This window comes from Conger conger, chromosome 9 (genome assembly GCF_963514075.1).
Source record: "Conger conger chromosome 9, fConCon1.1, whole genome shotgun sequence".
In the NCBI taxonomy this organism is placed as follows: Eukaryota; Metazoa; Chordata; class Actinopteri; order Anguilliformes; family Congridae; genus Conger; species Conger conger.
Window position 1 is genome coordinate 31,202,961 of NC_083768.1, and position 21,907 is coordinate 31,224,867.

At 38.2% G+C, this 21,907-nt stretch overlaps 1 long non-coding RNA gene and 1 gene segment (V, D, J or C); both read right to left on the minus strand.

Moving 5' to 3' along the window:
- Positions 1 to 3,786: 3,786 nt before the first annotated feature.
- On the minus strand, positions 3,787 to 21,892 carry LOC133136143 (immunoglobulin lambda constant 6-like). The segment is given in 4 exon segments: positions 3,787 to 4,494; positions 4,881 to 4,943; positions 6,677 to 6,964; positions 21,760 to 21,892. Coding segments are annotated over 4 exon segments (513 nt in total).
- Positions 13,278 to 21,236, minus strand: LOC133136146 (uncharacterized). Its single transcript, XR_009709473.1, has 4 exons — positions 20,686 to 21,236; positions 20,352 to 20,583; positions 16,796 to 18,297; positions 13,278 to 16,670 (listed from the first exon to the last, which is right to left on the minus strand). It is a non-coding gene; the product is annotated as an uncharacterized LOC133136146 (long non-coding RNA).
- Positions 21,893 to 21,907: the final 15 nt, after the last annotated feature.

A 21,907-nucleotide genomic window follows, 5' to 3' on the forward strand; every position in this document is an offset into this window, starting at 1 on the left:
GCATTATGACTGCCATATTTTTATACTATTTTTCCATATTTTATAATGCCTGTAGATTTTATAGGACAATTAAAAAGTTACATGTATGTCAGATGATATTAATCCTTTGTGTGCGTTTGTGTGTGTTGTCCATTAGGAGATGAAGGACAGCCACAAGCTCTCTGGAGTGTCTGATAGTCCGAAAAGAGAAAGTAGCATTCGGAAACATTTTGAATATACCACTAGCACTGATGTTGTCTTTACTGTGAGCAAACTTTGTGACATCAAGCTGATGAGAGGATCTTCTCAGTGTTAGGTGAACATAAATGTTCTTTTCTATTTTCATTACAGCTGTTCGCCACAACGCACCTCTGAATGGGCAATGCAGCTGCTGTCAGCTAAACAGGTTGTAGCTATTTTAAATCATTTGGTGTCAAATAAATCCATTCATGTTAAATGAGTTGAGAGTAAATTAGTTTTTTTAACAGGCACAGAAAATCACTAGTACTCATGCTTCAAGGGAGGGGTAGTGCAAGCAAATTAAATTTAATTAAAACTAATAATAATAGCCCACTAAAACTAAATGGAAATGGGTGTCCTAAAACTAAAATAAAAATGGACAGAAACTCACAAATCTAAACTGAAATTAATCTAAAATGGAAAGGAAAACTGTAAATACATAATAGAAGCAGTGATTAAAAAAAAAAAACTAAAACCATGCTGATACAAAGTGAGGCATCCAAGCTCTAGGTTCTTTTCTATGTGGTTCTGGTAATGAGAACATTGTAGATTAAGCTGCTTTGTATACAATATATTTCATTAGTGATCAGTCAACTTGCCGAAGTAACCCATGCATCTTAGAGGGGAGGCTATAAGCCTAAAGTTTATGTCAGAACTGCAAAAGTGTGAATAAACATTTCATTTTCTCTGTCATTTTTTTCTATGCTGTGGATTATATATTGTTTAGTGCTTTCTGTCCATGTTCCCATGGATTTCAGAGATGGCTGTTGACTGAAGACAATATGGAAAGGAAGTACATGTGTTCCTATCAACTGATATTACTTCACTTGGATTGGCACCAAACCAGTTTGTGGTCTGTTTTTCACTTTCCATGAAATTGCTCTTTTGTCACTGCCGTGTTACCATACTGCATGGAGTAACTGTTAAACCACCAGCATGTGCAACATTTTCCCCTTGAGGTGGGTCTACTATTATCAGTACAGAGACCAGGTGCTAAAAAGTGTGAGAAAATATTCCCATGAGAATAAAGATTACTGTAAGATTACTGTAGATGGAAAGTTCTCCTATACCTGGAGGAAGAGATCGAACACTCCTGGCTATTCAGAAACACCTGTGAATCCATTTGTCCCAAACACTATAGTGCCAAGAAATGGGGGGACTTTGTCTAAAAATGGCTGTGCTTTAATTAAAATGGTGAAAACAAAAAACAAACCACAACAAAAATTCCATTTAATAAATACTGAAAATCTGCACTTTGGCCACATGCAAATTTTTTTATTAAAAATGCAAAATTGTGGGGTACAGAGCCAAATCAAGAAAAAAAAAAAGATTTGTCCCAATGGAGCTCACTGTGTATATAGACTGTATATACTTAATATTTTGTTCTCAAAAATGCATATACTGCATATTAATTTTCTGTAAAATTATGTATTAATTTACTTTTGCAAAAATGTCTAACATGTGATATTTAATGTTAGGGCCGAATGTTTAATTAAACACAATTAATTTTACACTTACATCATGGTTACTATATCCAGTATCTTACAATAGTTGCTGGTGGATTTTCCCTGTAGTGCTAAACTGTGGGTTATCAATGGCTGTCAATCAATTCCATTCAGTATGATTACAGTACTCCTGCTATATAATAAAAATCAGTTAATTCCTGTAAGCAAGAAGATTCATGGGAGTTTGTTTGCCAGTGATGTGTTTGTTTTCCCAGTTAAAGATCTCTTGAGTAGAGGTGAAACATACACAATGGCTTCTGAATGGATTGTGTGTTTTTTTATTTATATATATTTTGGATGACATAGTTGTGCCATTCATTGGTCACCAATAGTTTTCAAGGGTCTTTCCCCCATTATAATCAGTCCAAACTGTTCTTATTATTTTAATTAATCATATGATTTCGGAAAGGCAACTTATTCTGTCCATCCGGTTTCTCTGTTCAAACATAAGGCAAAAGCCGTTTCTGGGAAGAAGTATGCCTTTCTATGAACTGTAAATAGGTATGGTGGCTGGGCCAACAGTTGATGGTTTGTCACATTGCTGTTTAGAATAATATATATTTTAATGTTTACATTTATGTGTCTTTTTTATCCTGGTTTCATGCTTTTTAAAGAAATGGAAATTAATTACATTTGAATTTCGTAAAAAAAAATGCACAAAAGGGCACACGCACACACAGGCAAAAACACGAATGAACACACTTAGGGATGTCTTTTTCTTCAAAGATTTTCAAGTAAGCTGCTACAGCCTGCGTTTACAGCCTCCAAAATATTTACAATACATAAATAAATGAGAATGATGAGGGGGTTTGCATTTGCTTAAAAGGAGGAGAAATGAAGTGCGCAAGCAGTTGGAAACTTCTCACGACTTGCTGCGACCAACTCAAATAACAGCGCTAATACGAATGAAAAGCACATTTCAGCGCCTGAAAAAAACACTGCGGTTAAGTGTTCCCCGTCGTTTATCAGCAAGCGCAAATAACCGCTGGAACAAATGCACAATGTTTCCGGCCCCAGAACGCGTTGCACACACAGTAGAATGTCCGGTGTTAATTCAACTGTAACAGAGCGTATATGAGTCTGATAGGGTCCACATGTTGGCTACATTGTAAAAGTTAATTCAACAGTGAACATTTTACATAATTATTACACCAATACAATCGTAGGCTACATAATGATTGTCACCCTAGATAAATATGTAAACTGTGTAATTATTATAATATTTAATAATATTGCAGTTATTGGCATTCACTTTATTTTCCGTCTTGAGTAGATTAGTGTGCTTTATTATTGATTCAATGTAATTACTTACATTTTTCAAATAAAAAACATATTTCCACAAAAAGAAACTATTGTTGATAGGGGAGACGGGATGGTTGTACAGTAATATTTGGTTAGTTGTACCACAATCAATTTGACTCAATAATGTAATGTAATGTAAGGTAATGTTTTGTGTAAATTTAATAGTGTGGGTCTGATTTAAGCAAATTTTATGTCAAAGCAAATAATTTGTAGCCGACAAATAATGGGGAAAGTTTAAGAGCTCTAGCATAAACACTCAATGAGTTATATATGTTGGAGCAAAATGTTTCCCCTAACCCTGGTGGAAGCCTTTGTGAAGGGGTTACAGAACACCTCAAAACCTTCAAATATTTTCAACCAGGGGTGCCAATAAACCTGCTTTCTGGGGAAATATATTTTGAAATATATTTGAAAAATGTAAGAGTTTGGTTGATTCAATCATTCTGGAGCCCACTGTATGTACATAGACTATATGTAGGCCTATACACTCAGTGACCACTTTATGTGGTACGCCTGTACACCCGGTTGTTAATGAAAATCTAATCACCCAGTCATGTGCAACTCAATGCAAAACCTATAGTTTTGAAATGAAGTTGTGACACCTGAGGTAAAGTGACCTTTCTTATACATTCATTTTCTAATTCTCTTTTCTACCATGTATTGAAATATTATTATACTTTGAACGTTATCTTGTCAGAACATCCGTGCTATCGCATTTATCTATAACGCCATGAAAATAAAACACTCAGACATAAATGGATGCAGCAAAGCAATTTTATTAATTTTTAGAAAAGACAATGAAATTGAATCATATTGAAACAAACTATTTCTAACAGAAAGAACAACTGCCTTCATGTTGAAGCTCCTCTTGTAAAATACACAAAATGATCAGGCATTATTCTCATATAATATCAAAAATGTAAAATGTAAAGAAATGTTGTGAAAAGAAAAATGTGACTAAAATCATTAACATGAACAATTCTGAGGATACATGTATTTTTCATGAATATATATAGGCCAATATAAACGAACATGAGGACAACAGGCAGTAATTACCCTGCATCTGGACACAGTAGAATAGCCTATAACCTACGTAAACAAAACTGGATACATCCAAAACATTGAATATACTATATGCAATAGATACAGACTGGTTTTCTTACGGTTCATATTAAACAAGAAGATGAATTAACTATTAACAATGCGAAGAAGTCAACCATTATATATGCCTGTTAAACAGGCGGATATATTTTTGGAATGTCTAGGAGACGACAAACAAATGATTATTTTAGGCCAACAAGAATGGATGGTGATAAGAAAAGGGAGTATTATATTCTGCTGATGGGCTGTTAGGTGGACCTCTTGTACATAAGGAGGGACACAACACCAATGTACGCAACGCTTTTCAGTGTCATCAAGGTGTAGATGAGGCTCGCCAGATACAATCTCCTCGAGGGCAGAAAAGACTCTGGAAGTGGAAACAGAGATCCATTTTTGAACACACTTATTAACAATTTCTTTCTTAGGCATGTGAATCATGAATATTCAGAGCTAAGCTACTGCACAGTCATGAATGTCAGTTAGAGTCAATGGTCCTATGTTTTCTAGAAATTGTTCCGAAAGGAAATTCAGAATACTCAAAGGTGCTCCTGCAGATGGTTTAATCAATCCTAAATCAAGGATGATATTTACATTATTAATTAGAACATTGTTAGGAAATGCATCCAGCTATGTTGTTCCTGGATTTTAGACAATGTGCTGGGTTGTTTTGATATCTAATGGTTGTGGCATATAAAACACAGGTGCATTTCAGTTGTTAAGACTTATATAAAAATACTTCAAATTTAGTCTAACCGTCTGATACGGTCTGATTGCAGGCTGGCAATTCCCCCTTAGGGTCTTCTCCTTCCGTGCTACCTGAACAAAAATAGGATAAAAAAATGAATTGCAGCATATCAACCAAGATTTGTTGCCAGAATTGACTGTGAACCCATTGATTTCAGCATGTGTGCAATGCCATGTTGATATATATATTGTGCCATGACAAAGTATTTGCCCCCTTCCTGATTTCCTCTATTATTGTACATTTTTCAGACTGGACGGTGTCAGATCTTTATAGAAAATGTAATATTCGACAAAGGAACCTGAGAAAACACAAAACATTTATTCTTATTTAAAAATTAGCCGGTCTCCCAGCTTGTGCAATCAAGCCCCTCCAGCTGGTCCAGAATGCTGCAGCCCGCCTGATCACCAGTCAGCCTATTGCCACACGCATCCGATTCAAGGCCCTAGTGTTGGCATTTCAGGCTGCTAAGGGGACTGCCCCACCTTACTTACAATCCTTAATCACTCCCCACTCCCCAGCTAGACCACTCCGGTCTGCCAGCTCTGGTTGCCTTATGGTTCCCTCACTATGAGCACCTGGCGGTCCAGCTGCACGTTCACGCCTGTTTTCCGTTCTGGTTCCTCAGTGGTGGAATGACTTGCCTACCACTGTCAGGACAGCAGAATCCCTCACCATATTTTGACGCCGACTAAAAACACACCTTTTTGAACTGTACCTTAGACCTACCTCCTGATCCCCCCCCCCTTCCGATATCCTTATCCCTCTTATCTAACCCAAAAAAAAAAAAACAATAAAAAAAAAACAATAGAATTGCACTTATGATGACTGTCTGTTTAGAACAGCACCTCATGTGTATTTTACTAGTCATGAATGTGTTGCTTTAACTTGTGGAAGAACCTATGCACTTGTAAATCGCTTTGGATTAAAAGCGTCTGCCAAATGACTAAAATGTAAATGTAAATGTAAATTTATTGTTTCATTGATTTCATGAAAAATGTTATCAAACATCCATGTCCAAAACCCCTGTGAAAATGATTTGCCCCCCTAAATGAAATAACTGGTTTCCCCTCCTACAGCAATAATTGCAACCAAACACCTCCTATAATTTTATATCAGTCTTTCACATTACTGTAGGTAAACACAGATTGTAGGTTTTTGAGTGGTCTAGTCAAGAAGTTGATTTTATTCCATAATTCAAATGTGGTCTTGCTTTTGTGTTTGGATTCCATTTTCTGAAATTCATGGTTCCTCCAATAATTATATTGTCTGGGTCCCAAGGCAGCAAACACAAACCATTTAACATTGTCATGTTTGACTTTTGGAATAATGTTCTTATTGCAAAATGTTGTACTTGGTTTACACCAGAAAAAAAAGATCCACTCTTGACTCATCTATCCATACAACATCATCTGAAAAGGCATAAGGATCTTCCAGGGGCTGCTTTGGAATTGTAGAGATGAGCATTGATGTTTCTCTTGGTAATCAGTTGTTTCCACCTTGCTAGTCTCCCATGAATCCCTTCTTTGCCCAATATCTCTTTCTTATTGTAGATTCAGGAACGCTGATATAGGCTAGACAGACCTGCAGGTCTTTGGATGTTCTTTTGGTGGTTTTAACTTTTTTCATTAAAGAAATGAAGTAGTCATTTAAAAATGTATTTTGTGCTTATTCAGATCTGAACCCATTCTGTGATAAAATACATAGTAGAGCAAATACTTCTTCTTGGCAGTGTGTATATACACAATCCCGTTCGTGAGGGATTTTATAATAATGTGGAACCTATAATGTAATTAATTTACCCTACCTGTGGGACTCCATGTATTTCCATGCTCCGTTCCTTCATGTTCCACCGTACATGTGTGTTTCACCCTTGCCTTCATTTCTTCGATTATTAATATACTGGCACTACCATCCTCTATTTTATGTTCCAGAACCTCCGCCTCGGAATTTTCCTGACCTTCTTCTTTCCATTTGAATCTGACAAAGGCCGGAATCATGCCCTTGGCGATGCAAACCAAGGCTGTCTTTCCATCTTGCGGCTTAGGTGGTGGGTAAACGATCACAGCCGGGGCTATCTTTTCAATTTTATCATCTGCAAAATCATAATGAATGAATGAATTAATTAATTATTGTACGCTAAGAGACAATTCAGCGGCACATATATTGACATTGCTTTTTGATGAATAAACATGATGTCTTGGTGTACAGGAGACCGGGGCTTGTTGTCACATGGGTAAGTGTGACACACTGTTAATATTTTCACAACCAGAGGGCGCTACTTAAAAGTGGAATACTAGTTTTGTGCCTCTATATGGTCTGATGTCATATCCTGTCTGGGAAAACCAGAGCACAGTGTAGAGTGAGGTGAGCAGATATTTCCCATTTTTCACATTGAAAAGTAAAAAATATCAACTTGATATGTTTTGTAATAATCTTCTTCTAGTTAAAAATCTTAACAATTATACACTTGCACTTGTTAGAGGAGAGAATAGTGTGTCTTGTTACACTTTAGCTAGTGTCCTGCTTTAAGCTCATTTTAAGATATTGCTAACATTAGCAAACATGGCAGTTTGGGACAACTTACCCGCTCATGGGGCAACATTTCACGTGTTCACACTCACTATTTAAATGCCTATAAGTCTGTACTGAAATAAGATATGAAAATGAAATGAATACAAAATATATGCCTGAGACTTTGTTCTTTCATTTGGCATTTGGTTTTTAACAATATGACTTATTGATCCCAAGATATATAAAAGACTGTAAATAGTGTGACAACATGCCCCGGTCTCCCCTATGTTATATTTTCCCATTAAATAGCTTAATAAGCATTTAAACAACTGCAACAATCAATCAATCAAATTATTGTCATGAAGCACGTCATACAGGTAGCCACAGGGCATGAGTTTCCCGACAGCGTCTTGAAAATGCACGACACAGCCTCGCCTACTTCATGCACAATTTCAAGACTTTGTCAAAATCAAAGATGTGAAAATCATTTGAATCGCTTGCAAACAGCATTTCACTGATCGACATTACCTGGCCTTTCCTAATCACAAAAAAGATCCAAATGAGTTCTAGGGGTGGACAAATGGTCCGAAAAGCCTTCGTAACGCTACGTCGTTCGAAAGTTGTACCTTAAGCTGTACCTTAACGTTTCAGTGTTTCCCGAAACGTTCTTAGCTAAGTATACTTTCTGTACGTCGTACTTTCATAAGGTTGGTCTGGTCCACTCTTAGCTATACTTGTTATCGCTGTTGACAGCTCACTCCGTTAGTGGCCACCACTGTTAAGACCGCAAGCCTCTGAAATCAGCTGTTGCTCATAGTTACATCTCAATTTGTTAAGCAATACACTAATAATTCGACAGTTGTAGTTGCCTAATAATATTACTAAAATACCACATTAATGGGACTGTTTTCAGGAAAATAATAAACAAAAATTGTTTAACCTTTGTTATTTCTTAGTTTTTTCGGACACCGTAGTCCTAAAACTGGAAAATAATGTTTCATTATTGAGCGCCGCGTCCTCTAACAGTATTACCATCTCGTTTGCTGTGAAGCTGCGGGACCGCTTTTTTTTCTTCTTTTTTTTCTGACATAGCTTATGTTGTTTTCGTGTTGGTGCGTTTTGCTTGTAGGTGCGCTTTTATTAAAAAATAATAATAATAATAATAATCAGAGAAAATAGTGAATTACACCAGTAATGTGATGGTGCTTGTGGCAAATAAACCTTGATTGCAAAGTCATCTAAGGCACCATGACAAAGATATTACATTTCACGAAAATTAAATATACGGTTGGATAATTTAGTTTGTAAGTTTTTAATTATATTAATAACTTCCCAGCAGTCGTGATACGTGCAATATTTTTAAGTGTTCCTGCAGTGTTTTATTAATAAATAGCACTACTTTCTCTCATAAGGCATGGAGTGAATTATCAATCCTGGAGTAATCGATGTGCCCAGCAACGTCACACGTAGAAGCTATGACTTAAGCAACCTCCAAAGGGATAGTTCGGGGAACATGCCTAGGAACAACTTTAGTCAGGTATACCTTTCGAGTCTTCGTAAAACGCTAAGAGACACCGTTATAGGGAAACGCGGCCCTGATTATCACCCAGATTCATTCATTGCACCCGCCACTGTCCCCGCCACATTTCACTGTCTCCAGTGACACATAATTATACATTTTGGTCTCAATCAAGAAAAACTTCCGAATATCCATAACGAGACACACCCCGTGAGTAGGTTAGTGTAACCTGAAAACTACTGTAGGGTGAACGTGGTCGTGCAAGAAATTGCAGCAATGAGAAGAGTGCAATCATTGCATCTTGCATTTAGCATTTGTTTCGTATGCATAGAATGCATAAATCACGCATCTTGCATTTAGCATTTGTTTCTTATGCATAGAATGATTTGTGCAGAAAGCTTGGTGGATAGGGTATTTCAGTTTGTCATTGGTAAATGTGCGATTTGTAGCATTTGTTGGTGATGATGCATTTACAAAAAAGTAAATCACGCACACATACACTTGATGACATTTCGGAGAATAAATAGGCCTACGCCGCCGATGTCTTCAGGTGTGTTTGCAATACATAATGAAAATGTAATTAAGAAGATTGTGGTAACAAATTGTACAACTGGACAATACACCAATTTATGCAATTGTGGCAGTTTGAATATCCTTTTAAATCAACCAAAAATAAGTAGTAGAACATAAGATTACTTTCCCAAAACTGCTAATGTCTAAAATAACGCACATTTGTTGTAGGGTAGAGGAAATAGTTTTTAGATAGGCTAGGAAATATTTTCGGTTTTTAAGTTAATTCATTCATTCATTATCCTAACCCGCTTATCCTGAACAGGGTCGCACGGGGGCTGGACGTTGGGCGAAAGGCAGGAATACACCCTGGACAGGTCGCCAGTCCATCGCAGGGCAAACACACCATTCACTCACACATGCATACGCATACATTCATACACTCATACACTCATACACGCGGGCAATTTAGACTCTTTGGACTGTGGGAGGAAACCGGAGAACCCGGCGAAACCCACGCAGACACGGGGAGAACATGCAAACTCCGCACAGAGAGGCCCTGGCCGATGGGGATTCGAACCCTAGACCTCCTTGCTGTGAGGTGGCAGTGCTACCCACTGCACCATCCGTGCCGCCTATCGGTTTTCAGTTTTCTAGGCTAAATAATTGGTACTCTACCATAGCCTTCAAAGGGATTTAACATGACACACGCAAGAAAATGCGCCTACTACTTGAGTAACATGTTTCGGGAAACACTCGTAAAATGAGCAAACATTCTTACCGCTACGTCATGCTTAGGGAAACTCATCCCTCAGCATTTGCACCAAGGAGTGGAATGTCAGTTTTTTTCGCTGTTTCGTTGAAAAATCTTGTGGGACATCCATAATGATTCATATCTTCAAAACAATGGATTAAAGATCTCAGAGGACCCAGGTCATGAGTGGATAAATACATATAGAGTTGCGTATCATCAGCATACTTGTTAAAATGAATGTAATGCTTCCTAATAACATCCCTGAGAGCATGTACAAATTAGACAATAGTGGACCCAAGAATTGACAACTGCGGGACCCCACATGATATTCTGAATTTGTTTGTGTGGTTGTGTGGTTTCCCTGGGAAAAGTAAAAAAAGATATACCCGTACGACCTATGGTCACAAGAGGCCAATCTGCGTCTGAAATCAGGCAGAATGTGGTGGTCAATTGAAAGCAGTACTCAGATCCAACATCACCACGATATAAAACCGATTCTATTCTGTATTTTTAAAAATGTATTTCTTTCTTTCTTTCTTTCATTAACGACTCTAATGCCGTTTATGTGGTGTGGTGAGCATGGAACCCAGATGGATTTTTAAAATTTTAAATACAGTGTGTGTTCAGAAAGTCATTTAACTGTTTGAATACAGATTTTTCAAGAAATTTACTGGTTACTAATTACAAAATAATCTAGGTTACTTTTCATGAATACAAGTATGATTGTAAATAGCAATTTACGGTAAGTACATCCTCTGACAGACAGTTAAAACAGTTTTTAAAAAGGTAGTCAAATGTGAACAAAGGGATACTGTAGGTTGAAGAGCTTAACACAGATGAAACTTCAGTAAGCAGACATCAAATTCATTACACGTAGTAGTGGAAAGTACTTCAGAATATATAGCATAGGGTGACGTATCAGACTATCAAAAATAAAACAACGTTTTTGGATTTGTTTTGTGGTTGTTAATAATGACCGAGATACATTTACTAAAATTACTGCTTGGCATTATTTTACAAGAATTCTTCTTTTTTTCCCTCCAATTTCTCACTGCTTTATGGCAGTGTCTTTCTAGCTCTTGGTTAATATCCATCAAACATGTCAATGGGCTAAATTGAAGAATGCATTGAAGAATCACTAACATCTCGAGTTTTGATCGCTATTTCAGGTTTTTAGAAGAGAAACAACCATCACAACATATTTACACATAGCAGTTGGATGTGTTCCTAACCCAAATGCCAATGGGTAAATATGTATGTATACCCTTTTGTCTTTCAAATTTGAATGGTAGGCTATTATTATTATTATTATTATTATTATTATTATTATTATTATTATTATTATTATTATGTTTTAAAGTAACCACAATAGAGTATCCAAGACTCAGCAAACAATGATGCTTTACCGTAATCGTAAGCATAAAAAGGCGACGCCTGAAGCTTCTCACTTTACTATTAAATTAATAATAAAACAAAAAGTATTGGATTAAATCACATGAGGGAAAGTTTTCGCCGGGATGCTTCGAATTACTTGCATTTAAAAAAATGCGATTACCGCTGAAGTACAGTTTAGATTAGATTATAAACACAGAGTCACTTACCTGAGACAATTAATCTTGTCCCTGACCCAAATATTTTGATGTAGTAGCCCTCAGTAGTCCCACAGTGCTACCCGAAATAGCAAAAACTTAAGGAGTAACAAAAATTGGTATTTCCGGTATACACTATCAGAAAAAACTGGTTATTTGCCTTCTTTCCATTGAGGAACCCCTTTTAGTTATTTATGGAACCCTCTATCCTAGGTGTGAAGTCTGAAAGCTCGGAGCCGAAGAACAATTTTGCCAGACAGTTGAACTAGATTTGGCGTCAGGGACTGTACCAAAACATGACCACTCACTAAAACTGAAACACTGTCAGTAAACCCAAGAAAATCTATTTAACATGAATGAATGTCGCCCCAGAGGCCACCGATCTGGAAATCTGAAAGAATCTGAAAGAATATGCCCATTGTACATTTTATTATACAGTAGCTGGTTAAATTATCTCTGCCATAATGTATCTTAACGATGATCATAACTAAACAAGAAACAGAATATCCTATGTGTTGGGAATTTTAATTTAATCCTGTAAGAAAGCACTCAGAGACAGAGACAGTAAATAAAATCCAATCTTTACCATGCACATAGGGTCCAATGCAAAAACAAGGACAAAGGTTTTCTCCTTTGTCTGGATATATGTATGCGCAGAGCCCAACAAATGTATGCCCCCTTTGATTAATATTCCCAATGATCAATATTCAAAGACAATCCACCACTCTTCTCCTTACTACAGATGTTTATTCATATCTCCCCCCCTCGAGGTACTGTTTATGCAGATATATGTTCTCAGAACATTCCAGCACGATGTATACACAGGGCCTGCGCAGGGCCTGCACGTCTGAGCAGTTTATCTTATCTAACTCCCTATCTCCAGGGGGAAGATAATCCCCATGGTAACCTGAGGTCTGAGGTCTGAGGTCTTATGTTTTTGATCCTGCAGGCTCACAGGCTCCCAAGACAAGATAATATAGAACACACAGTTTATGGCCGTAGCCTTGGAGGCTCACAGGGTTCAGAAGGAGAGAGACATTTCAACTCACACAGTTACAGAAAATAATATTCATGAGCACAAAGCAAATTATGATACTTTAATAATTATGTATGATCTGGATCACTCAAGGATAAGCAATTCATAATAAAATAATCACATAAATGTATAAATTCAACAACATCCTAGGTGCCAGATCAAGGCCTGAAGACTTATAAAATATTTAAAATGCATTATTCAGTTGTGTCAACTATTTTGGAAATATTCAAACTGAATTACATCTCACTCTAAATTTCATTTCATATCTGTAACGACCCCAATATTTACCAATTGCACACATTGTATACTGTAACTATTAGTTACTTCCTATAGAGTGTTTTATTTATCAGAACATTGCATTGAAGAATCATGAATGCATTTGAGTTCAGTTCAACATTGTGCAGTTTAATTACGCAGTTTAATTCTGTAAATAAACAACAAACTACAAATGAAAATAACCAACATGTAATTGATGTACTTATTGAACTATATATCATGAAATCACAAGAATGATTACTTTTGACTTCAAATTCATACATTCATTCATTCATTCATTCATTCATTATCCGAACCCGCTTATCCTGAACAGGGTTGCAGGGGGGCTGGAGCCTATCCCCGCATACATTGGGCGAAAGGCAGGAATACACCCTGGACAGGCTGCCAGTCCATCGCAGGGCACACACACCATTCACTCACACACTCATACCTACAGGCAAATCAGTCTAACTTGCATATCTTTGGAAACCGGAGTACCCGGAGGAAATGTCGGGAGCAGGAAAAGCACCAGTGGACTCCCGCCCCCTCCACGGGTTCCTATTGTTCTTATGCAGAACCCACCCACCACAAGGAGCTCAGGACGAAGCAGATAAAGGGCAAAAAGCTTTATTTTTGTTATTCAAAAAACACAGAGCACGCCACAACTCGCACCAACCCATTTGTCCTTTCGACTTCCCCACTACTCCTACACCAACACTTCTCCCCCCCTCCCGTACCCAGCGCCCGGCACAGGTAGAGCGTAAACCCGTCACACAACACACAAAGGCAATCACGGCTAAACTCCCCAGTGACCAAACAGCACTCCAGTGTCCCCCACCCAGGGCCCCCCTGCCACCCAGCCCACGCCCAGGAGGGGGGGAAAGAAACCCCACTCAAAGGGGAAGTCATGGGCGGGGTCTCACACACGCACTCACACCTTTCACTTCCACACACACCGACAACACAACAAATAATCATTAAAGAAGGGATGTAGTTGGCCCCCACCACTGTGCTGGGCCTCTACATCCCAAAACAAAAAAAACACAAAACAAAGAAAACCCAACCCTTAACCAATCGGTTGTCTCCCACTGCGCATTAAAGTCTCTGGGCCGCTGGACTGCGCCCCAAACCACTCTGCTGTCCACTACACGCTGGAACTGCCTCACTGTCCGCCCTCAGCGTCCTCGCTGTTCCTCCAATGGTGAGTGAGCTTGTGCTGGCTCCGGTCCTGGTCCGCTCGTTGCTTTTCCGCCGCGTGGAAGACTCACAGTTTCCTCCGCCCTCGTCAGGGTGAGTGTAGTCCCACTGCGTCTTTCCTCCACTAAGTCGCGCCTTCTTTGCCACGGCACCAGTCCGGCTCCGCACCGCACCGCTCCACCGGAATCGCCCAGCGCTGGTCCCACTTGTGAACAGTATCGCCCGTGTAGCATCCACAATTTCCTGGGGCTGTCAGCCAGCTAACCACTGCCAATGCGGGAGACAGCCTAAACAAAAAAGGAGAAACCAAAACAGGAAAAGGAAAAGAAAAAGAAAAAGAAACCCAAACACAACAAACTGAAATATAATCGACCAGTTTAAAATTCCGTTCGCGGAACCCAACATTCAACCCCGGCGTCTCTCTCGCGTCTGCCCCTTAGCTGCTTCTTTTAAACCTGACTCCATTAGTCAAACCGGAAACAGCTGCGTCACACTCCCAAACCTGACAGCCGGCACGTCACATGCGTGGATCCATGTGCACACCGAGCCCCACCCAACTCTGGCAAATCCAGCCCAGCCACCAGGCTCCTGACAGAAACCCACACAAACATGGGGAGAACAAGCAAACTCCACACAGAGAGGCCCCGGCCGACCAGGATTCGGACCCAGGACCTTCTTGCTGTGAGGCGGCAGTGCTACCCACTGCACCATCTTGAAATCCATGACTGAAAAATGGAAGCTGGAAAATACAACAGCCTACCTATACCTACAGCAATACGCTAAACAATAAAAACAATATCACAATGACTGGTAGTTCTGACCACACAGTTCAACACAAAGAAAGCATGGTAAATCTGATATTTTTACAGATTTCTCAGGACTATAGGAACTGCAGTTCTGCATTGTGGGTTAAACAGCTTTGAAAGATATATGTATGCAACAAGAACAACTTTTGGTACTGCTTTATTTTACAGCCCATGAATTACCATTAATTACCTAGTAAGTGCTATGAAACAAAGTCACTAAGTACCATATGCACTATGTAAATATATTTTACAGCCCATTTCATCGTACTTACATCTGAAATCAAAGTAGTTACACAGTATATGTAAAATAAAGCATTAAGCACCAAGTTTGTGACAGATTCAGTTCTCAGGAGAGGGAGCTGCTGTTGTAGTCTTGAGAAATATCCATATATCCCATTACTTTTTGAGAGTAAAGTACAAATAAAATGCTGTAGAATTATATATACTGTATATGTAATAGAGCCTAGGCTAATATACATGTTGAGGTTGTGCCAAAGTGTCATGAATAAGCACTATGATTTTTTTGACCCCACAATAAGCATTATTAATAAGTATATAACACTGACATACATATTAGGCCTAATGCCAGATTTAATTTTCATAACTTGCCTGAGTTAGAGTTTAGTACCAGATCCAAACACTTAATACAAATGTCCGTCATCACACTATCAGAAAAACTAATACAATAACTGACAATAATACAATACTTTCACAATATTTATATCCACATTCTCTTCCACCCTAAAATACCTGTTACATACTAATGATCAAAACAGCGAATAACAGATTAATTCATACTCTTTCCTCAGTTTACACCCAATCATGAATATAGCTACAGAATGTCAGCATGCAATGAATTATAGTAAAATGTTGCTTGTCATACGCATGTTAGTCTTGACAAATTTTGTTACAGAACCAAACAAATGTATGAATTCTTTCCACGGTTACCCAACATAGTGTCCAAGCTATGTTATATGTTTTTTTATTTTTATTATTATCAATTTGTCCATTCTGGAATTCTTCTACACTGTATAATGAATTTAATTTTGTAAGGACAATGCAATTTAACATAGTTATGGCTTAACGGTCTGTTCAAACATTTGTTGCACAGATAGCTACTGCTTTATATGTTTATATCTCGCATTCTCATTTAGCTTTAAAAAAAGTCAAACAGTGGCTCAAAAATGTTACTAGCTAGATATTAAATAGTTGATTCAACAATTGATAATTGACCATAGCAGCTAATGTGAAAATAAAACATATCTGTTACTGTAAGCTTTGTACCAGTTCCTAAAATCTGAGCACCAAGGTCCCACTGCTGCTCATAGCATTGCCAAAACAGACATAATACAACAATGCAAGAACATAGAAACTATTAACTTGCAGTAATGAAAGAAGGATGCTTATGCTTACCTGTGACTATGAGTTCCCACTGTGTTGAAAGCATAAATAACTCTAAAGACAGTTTTTCGAAGTCGTTCGAATCATTGCAAAAATACTGTCCTTGTCGCAATAGTTTTAAATAATTTATCTGATACCACCAGCCTTCTTCATTTCCCAAACTGACATGACTGGCCCCCGGATGACCAGTCACTTTTGTGTGTCACCTGCGTCTCAGTCACTGATGAAAAGAAGAATTTAATGATATGTTACACATCCATAGTTCTGTAAATACTTAAACAATTTTTTTTTACCAACTCATTCCCTCTGAAATTCTAAAATGACGTATAAAAAGGCATAACTTACTTTAAATTAGGACACACAGAACTGCTGCTCACTAGATGTTTTTTTCGGGGGGGTTTTTCGCACCATTTCTTTGTTTTGTGTGAAAATCCCAGGAGACCAGCAGTTTCTGAAGTACTGAAATCACCCTGTCTGGCACCAACAATCATTCCATGGTCAAAGTCACTTAGATCACATTTTTCCCCCATGCTGGTGGTTGATGTGAAGATTAACAAAAGCTGCTGAACCGTATCTGCATGATTGTATGCATTGTACTGCTGCCACACAATTGGTTGATTTGATAATCACATTAATAAGTAGGTTCCTAATAAAGTGCTCAGTGAGTGTATTCAGAAATCATACTGTATGCTTCATGAAAAAATATTGATTTAAAAATTTCTTTTTTTCAAGGGGTCAACTATAATTTGGAAATCTAAAAGGTCATATTTTATAAACTAACCTGTAACTAAATTACGACCAGAGATATCATGGAGGGGCTTTATAGAATCAATGTGATTGTGTATGTGTTTAGACCATACTTCATGCCTTTTTCAATAGTACCAATGCAGAGCACTCGTTTCAAAGTTCCCCCTTCTTCCTTATGGTACCAGTGGATATAATCACTCGAACTCATGCCTAAGATTTCACAGGAAAATTCAACAGTATTCCCCTTAGATGCAGATATCATCTCCTGTCGCAATATCTTCTGTGCTTCAGCCACTGAAGTCAAGAAAAAATGAAAGTGAAAGTCCTGTGATCACTTAACCAATCACAGAGCTGTTGGCATACTGCATGCTACTTTGACTTAATCACAGATACACACACACACACACACATACAAGGAGAGATAAAGACTTTTAGCTTTTCAGGGCTCTTGGACAATTCCTCCATGCAGAACCTTTCAAGATCCTTCATATCCTTAGGTTTGCGCTTATGGACTGCCCTCTTCAATTCAGACCACATGTTTTTGACGTCCAGAGACTGAGATGACCATTGCAAAACAGTGATTTTGTTTTCATGGAAGCATTTCTGTGTTGATTGTGAAGTATGTTTGGGGTCATTGTCTTGTTGGAAGGTCCACCCATGGCCAAGTCTCAACTTCCTGGCAGAGGCAACAAGGTTTTTAGCTAAAATGTCCTGGTACTTGGTGGAAGTCATTATGCCATTGATCTTAACAAGAGCCCCTGGACCACTGGCAGCAAAACAGCCCCAAAGCATCAATGATTCACCACCATATTTGACGGTAGGTATGAGGTGCTTTTCCTGGCATGCATCCCTTTTTTGATGCCAAAAATGCTGACTGTGTACATGGCCAAAAAGTTCAATTTTGGTCTCATCTGACCATAGCATCCTATTCCAGTCATAGTTCCAATGACGTTTCGCAAACTCCAGACACTTGAATTTGTTGGTTGCTCTCAGTAAGGGCGTTCTTCGTACAACCCTTCCAAGGAGCCTGATGGTATGGAGGTGGTGTCTTATGTTTGATTTTGGGACTTTGACTACATTTTTCATAAAAAATAGTATTACTGAAAGAAAAATGAGAATAATTGTATTATCATCATATCAAACCCATATGTTTGGACATAAAATGTAGCTCATTATCGGTGTTGTTTATTTCATACAGCCTTTTTTGCTCATTGTTATCAAGGGTGCCAATAATTCTGGACTTGACAGTACATGTATGCAACAAGAACAACTTTTTGTAATGCTTTATTTTACAGCCCATTAAGTACCTAGTATTTACTGGATAAGTACACAGTTTCTTGTGTAATTATTAGGTTACTACTTTGGACTCTGTAAATATATTTTACAGCCCATTTCAAAGTATTTACCTCTGAAATAAAAGTAGTTACACAGTATATGTAAAATAAAGCATTACCCAAGTTTGTGACCGATTCAGTTCTCAGGAGAGGGAGCTGCTGTTGTAGTCTTGAGAGACTTGCTCATATTTTCCCATATATCCCCTTACGTTTTGAGAGTAAAGTACAAATAAAATGCTGTAGAATTATATATACTGTATATGAAATAGAGCCTAGGCTAATATACATGCCGAGTTTGTGCCAAAGTGTCATGAATAAGCACTATGATTTTTTTACATTTTACATTTACATTTTAGTCATTTGGCAGACGCTTTTAATCCAAAGCGACTTACAAGTGCATAGGTTCTACCATAAGTCAGAGCATCACATTCAGAAACTAGCAAAATACACAGGAAATGCTGTTCTAAACATAGTTGTCATCAGAAGTGCATTTTTTTTTTTTTTGGGGGGGCGTTAGACAAGGATAGGGATATCAGAAAGGAGGGGCAGGGGAAATCAGGAGGGAGGACTAAGGTAGAGTTTGAAAAGGTGGGTTTTGAGTCTGCGTCGAAATAGGGGGAGGGATTCTGCTGTTCTGACAGTGGTAGGCAAGTCATTCCACCACTGAGGAACCAGAACGGAAAACAGGCGTGAACGTGCAGCTCGACCGCCAGGTGCACGTAGAGAGGGAACCGTAAGGCGACCAGAGCTGGCAGACCGGAGTGGTCTAGCTGGGGAGTAGGGAGTGATCAGGGATTGTATGTAAGGTGGGGCAGTCCCCTTAGCAGCCTGAAATGCCAACACTAGGGCCTTGAAACGGATGCGTGCGGCAATAGGAAGCCAGTGGAGGCCAATGAGAAGCGGAGTGACATGAGTCGACCTGGGCTGACTGGTGATCAGGTGGGCTGCAGCATTCTGGACCAGCTGGAGGGGCTTGATGGCACATGCTGGGAGACCGGCTAGGAGGGAGTTGCAGTAATCCAGGCGGGAAATGACAAGCGCCTGGACTAGGAGCTGGGTGGCTTTCTCAGTCAGGAGATGACGGATACGGCGTATATTATACAGAAAGAACCTGCAGGTTCTGGCAGTGGAGGATACTTGTGGACCCCACAATAAGTATTATTAATAAGTAATACTAACTAACTTTACTCAGAATTTTCACAACTTACTTGAGTTGAGTTTAGTACCAGATCGAAACACTTTATACAAATGTCTGTCATCACACTATCAGAAAAACTAATACAATAACTGACCCAAGTACTTTCAAGTATTTCTCTGAAATATTTCTATCCACATTCTCTTCCACCCTAAAATACCTGTTACATACTAATGATCAAAACAGTGAATAACAGATTAATTCATACTCTTTCCTCAGTTTACACCCAATCATGAATATAGCTAGAGTATATCAGCATGCAATTAATTGTAGTTAAATGTTGCTTGTCATATGCAATATGTTACTCTTGACAAATTTTGTTACAGAACCAAACAAATGTATGAATTCATGTTACCTAACACAGTTCAAACAGTGTTCAAGCTATTTTATATGTTTTTTTTTTTATTATCAATTTGTCCATTCTGGAATTCTTCTACACTGTATAATGAATTAAATTTTGTAAGAACAAAGCAATTTAACATAGTTATGGCTTAACGGTCTGTTGAAACATTTGTTGCACAGATAGCTACTGCTTTATATGTTTATATCTCACATTCTATATCTCGATATAGAAACTATTAACTTGCAGTAATGAAAGAAGGATGCTTATGTGTTCCACGCTTACCTGTGACTATGAGTTCCCACTGTGTTGAAAGCATAAACAACTCAAAAGATCGTAAGGACTTGAATCATTGCAAAAATACTGTCCTTGTCGCAATAGTTTTAAATAATTTATGCGATACCACCAGCTTTCTTCATTTCCCAAACTGACATGACTGGCCCCCGGATGACAAGTCACTTTTGTTTTGCTGGATATGACAGCTCGTCATGCAGGAGTGTCACCTGCGTCTCAGTCACTGATGAAAAGAAGAATTTAATGACATGTAACAAATCCATAGTTCTGTAAATACTATTTCCGTCTGAAATTCTAAAATGACGTATAAAAAGGCATAACTTACTTTAAATTAGGACACACAGAACTGCTGCTCACTAGATGTTTTTTGTTTTTTGTTTTTTGTTTTTTGTTTTGTGTGAAAATCCCAGGAGACCAGCACATTCTGAGATACTGAAATCACCCTGTCTGGCACCAACAATCATTCCATGGTCAGAGTCACTGAGATCACATTTTTTCCCCAAGCTGGTGGTTGATGTGAATATTAACTGAACTCCTGAACTGTATCTACATGATCGTATGCATTGTACTGCTGCCACACAATTGGTTGATTTGATAATTAATACATGTCTACATTAATAAGTAGGTTCCTAATAAAGTGCTCAGTGAGTGTATTCAGAAATCATACTGCATGCTTCATTAAAACATATTGATAAAAATATATATATTTCAAGGGGTCAACTCTAATTTGGAAATCTAAAAGGTCATATTTTATAAACTAACCTGTAACTAAATTACGACCAGAGATATGATGGAGAGGCTTTATAGAATCAATGTGATTGTGTATGTACATATGATATTCAGAAAATTAAAAGGGCAGTTGTTTTGTTTATCTAAATGCATATTTAAATGCTAAGATCAGGCATGGTATGATTTCTTGATTCTGTTTTTTGCTTTGATGCAGGTGATGCTGAAGTTTGTGCACGGCGGTTTGTGGCATCTATATCACTGTGGCTGTCGTAATAGGCACAATAGTAGATACCAGCATGTTTCTTTTCTATAGACGAAATCTTTAGACCATTCTTGATGCTTCCTGATTTTTTTATGTTTGTGTCAGTAGTATCTGATGTAACTCTAGCACTTCCGTCAATGAGGAGCACTCGATTCAAAGTTCCCCCTTCTTTCTTCTGGTACCAGTGGATATAATCATTCAAATTCATGCCTGAGACTTTACAAGAAAATTCAACAGTATTCCCCTTAGTTGCAGATATTATCTCCTGTTGCAATATCTTCTGTGCTTCAGCCACTGAAGTCAAGAAAAAATGTGAAAGATATTTATTTACAGGACAGTGAAACTACAGTAAAATCTTCAGTTTAACACTTATTCAGCCACATGTCCATAAAACACATTGTCACTTACCTACAAAAAGTGAGAAAAGAATGACCCCAGAGCCCAAGAACATCTTTTCTCCAGTTGATAGCTTTGTGCACTGTGTTCACGCAGGGCAGAGGGTGTGCTGTGTTGAGACAGTTTGTCTGGGCACAACGTGAAAGTCCTGTGATCAGTT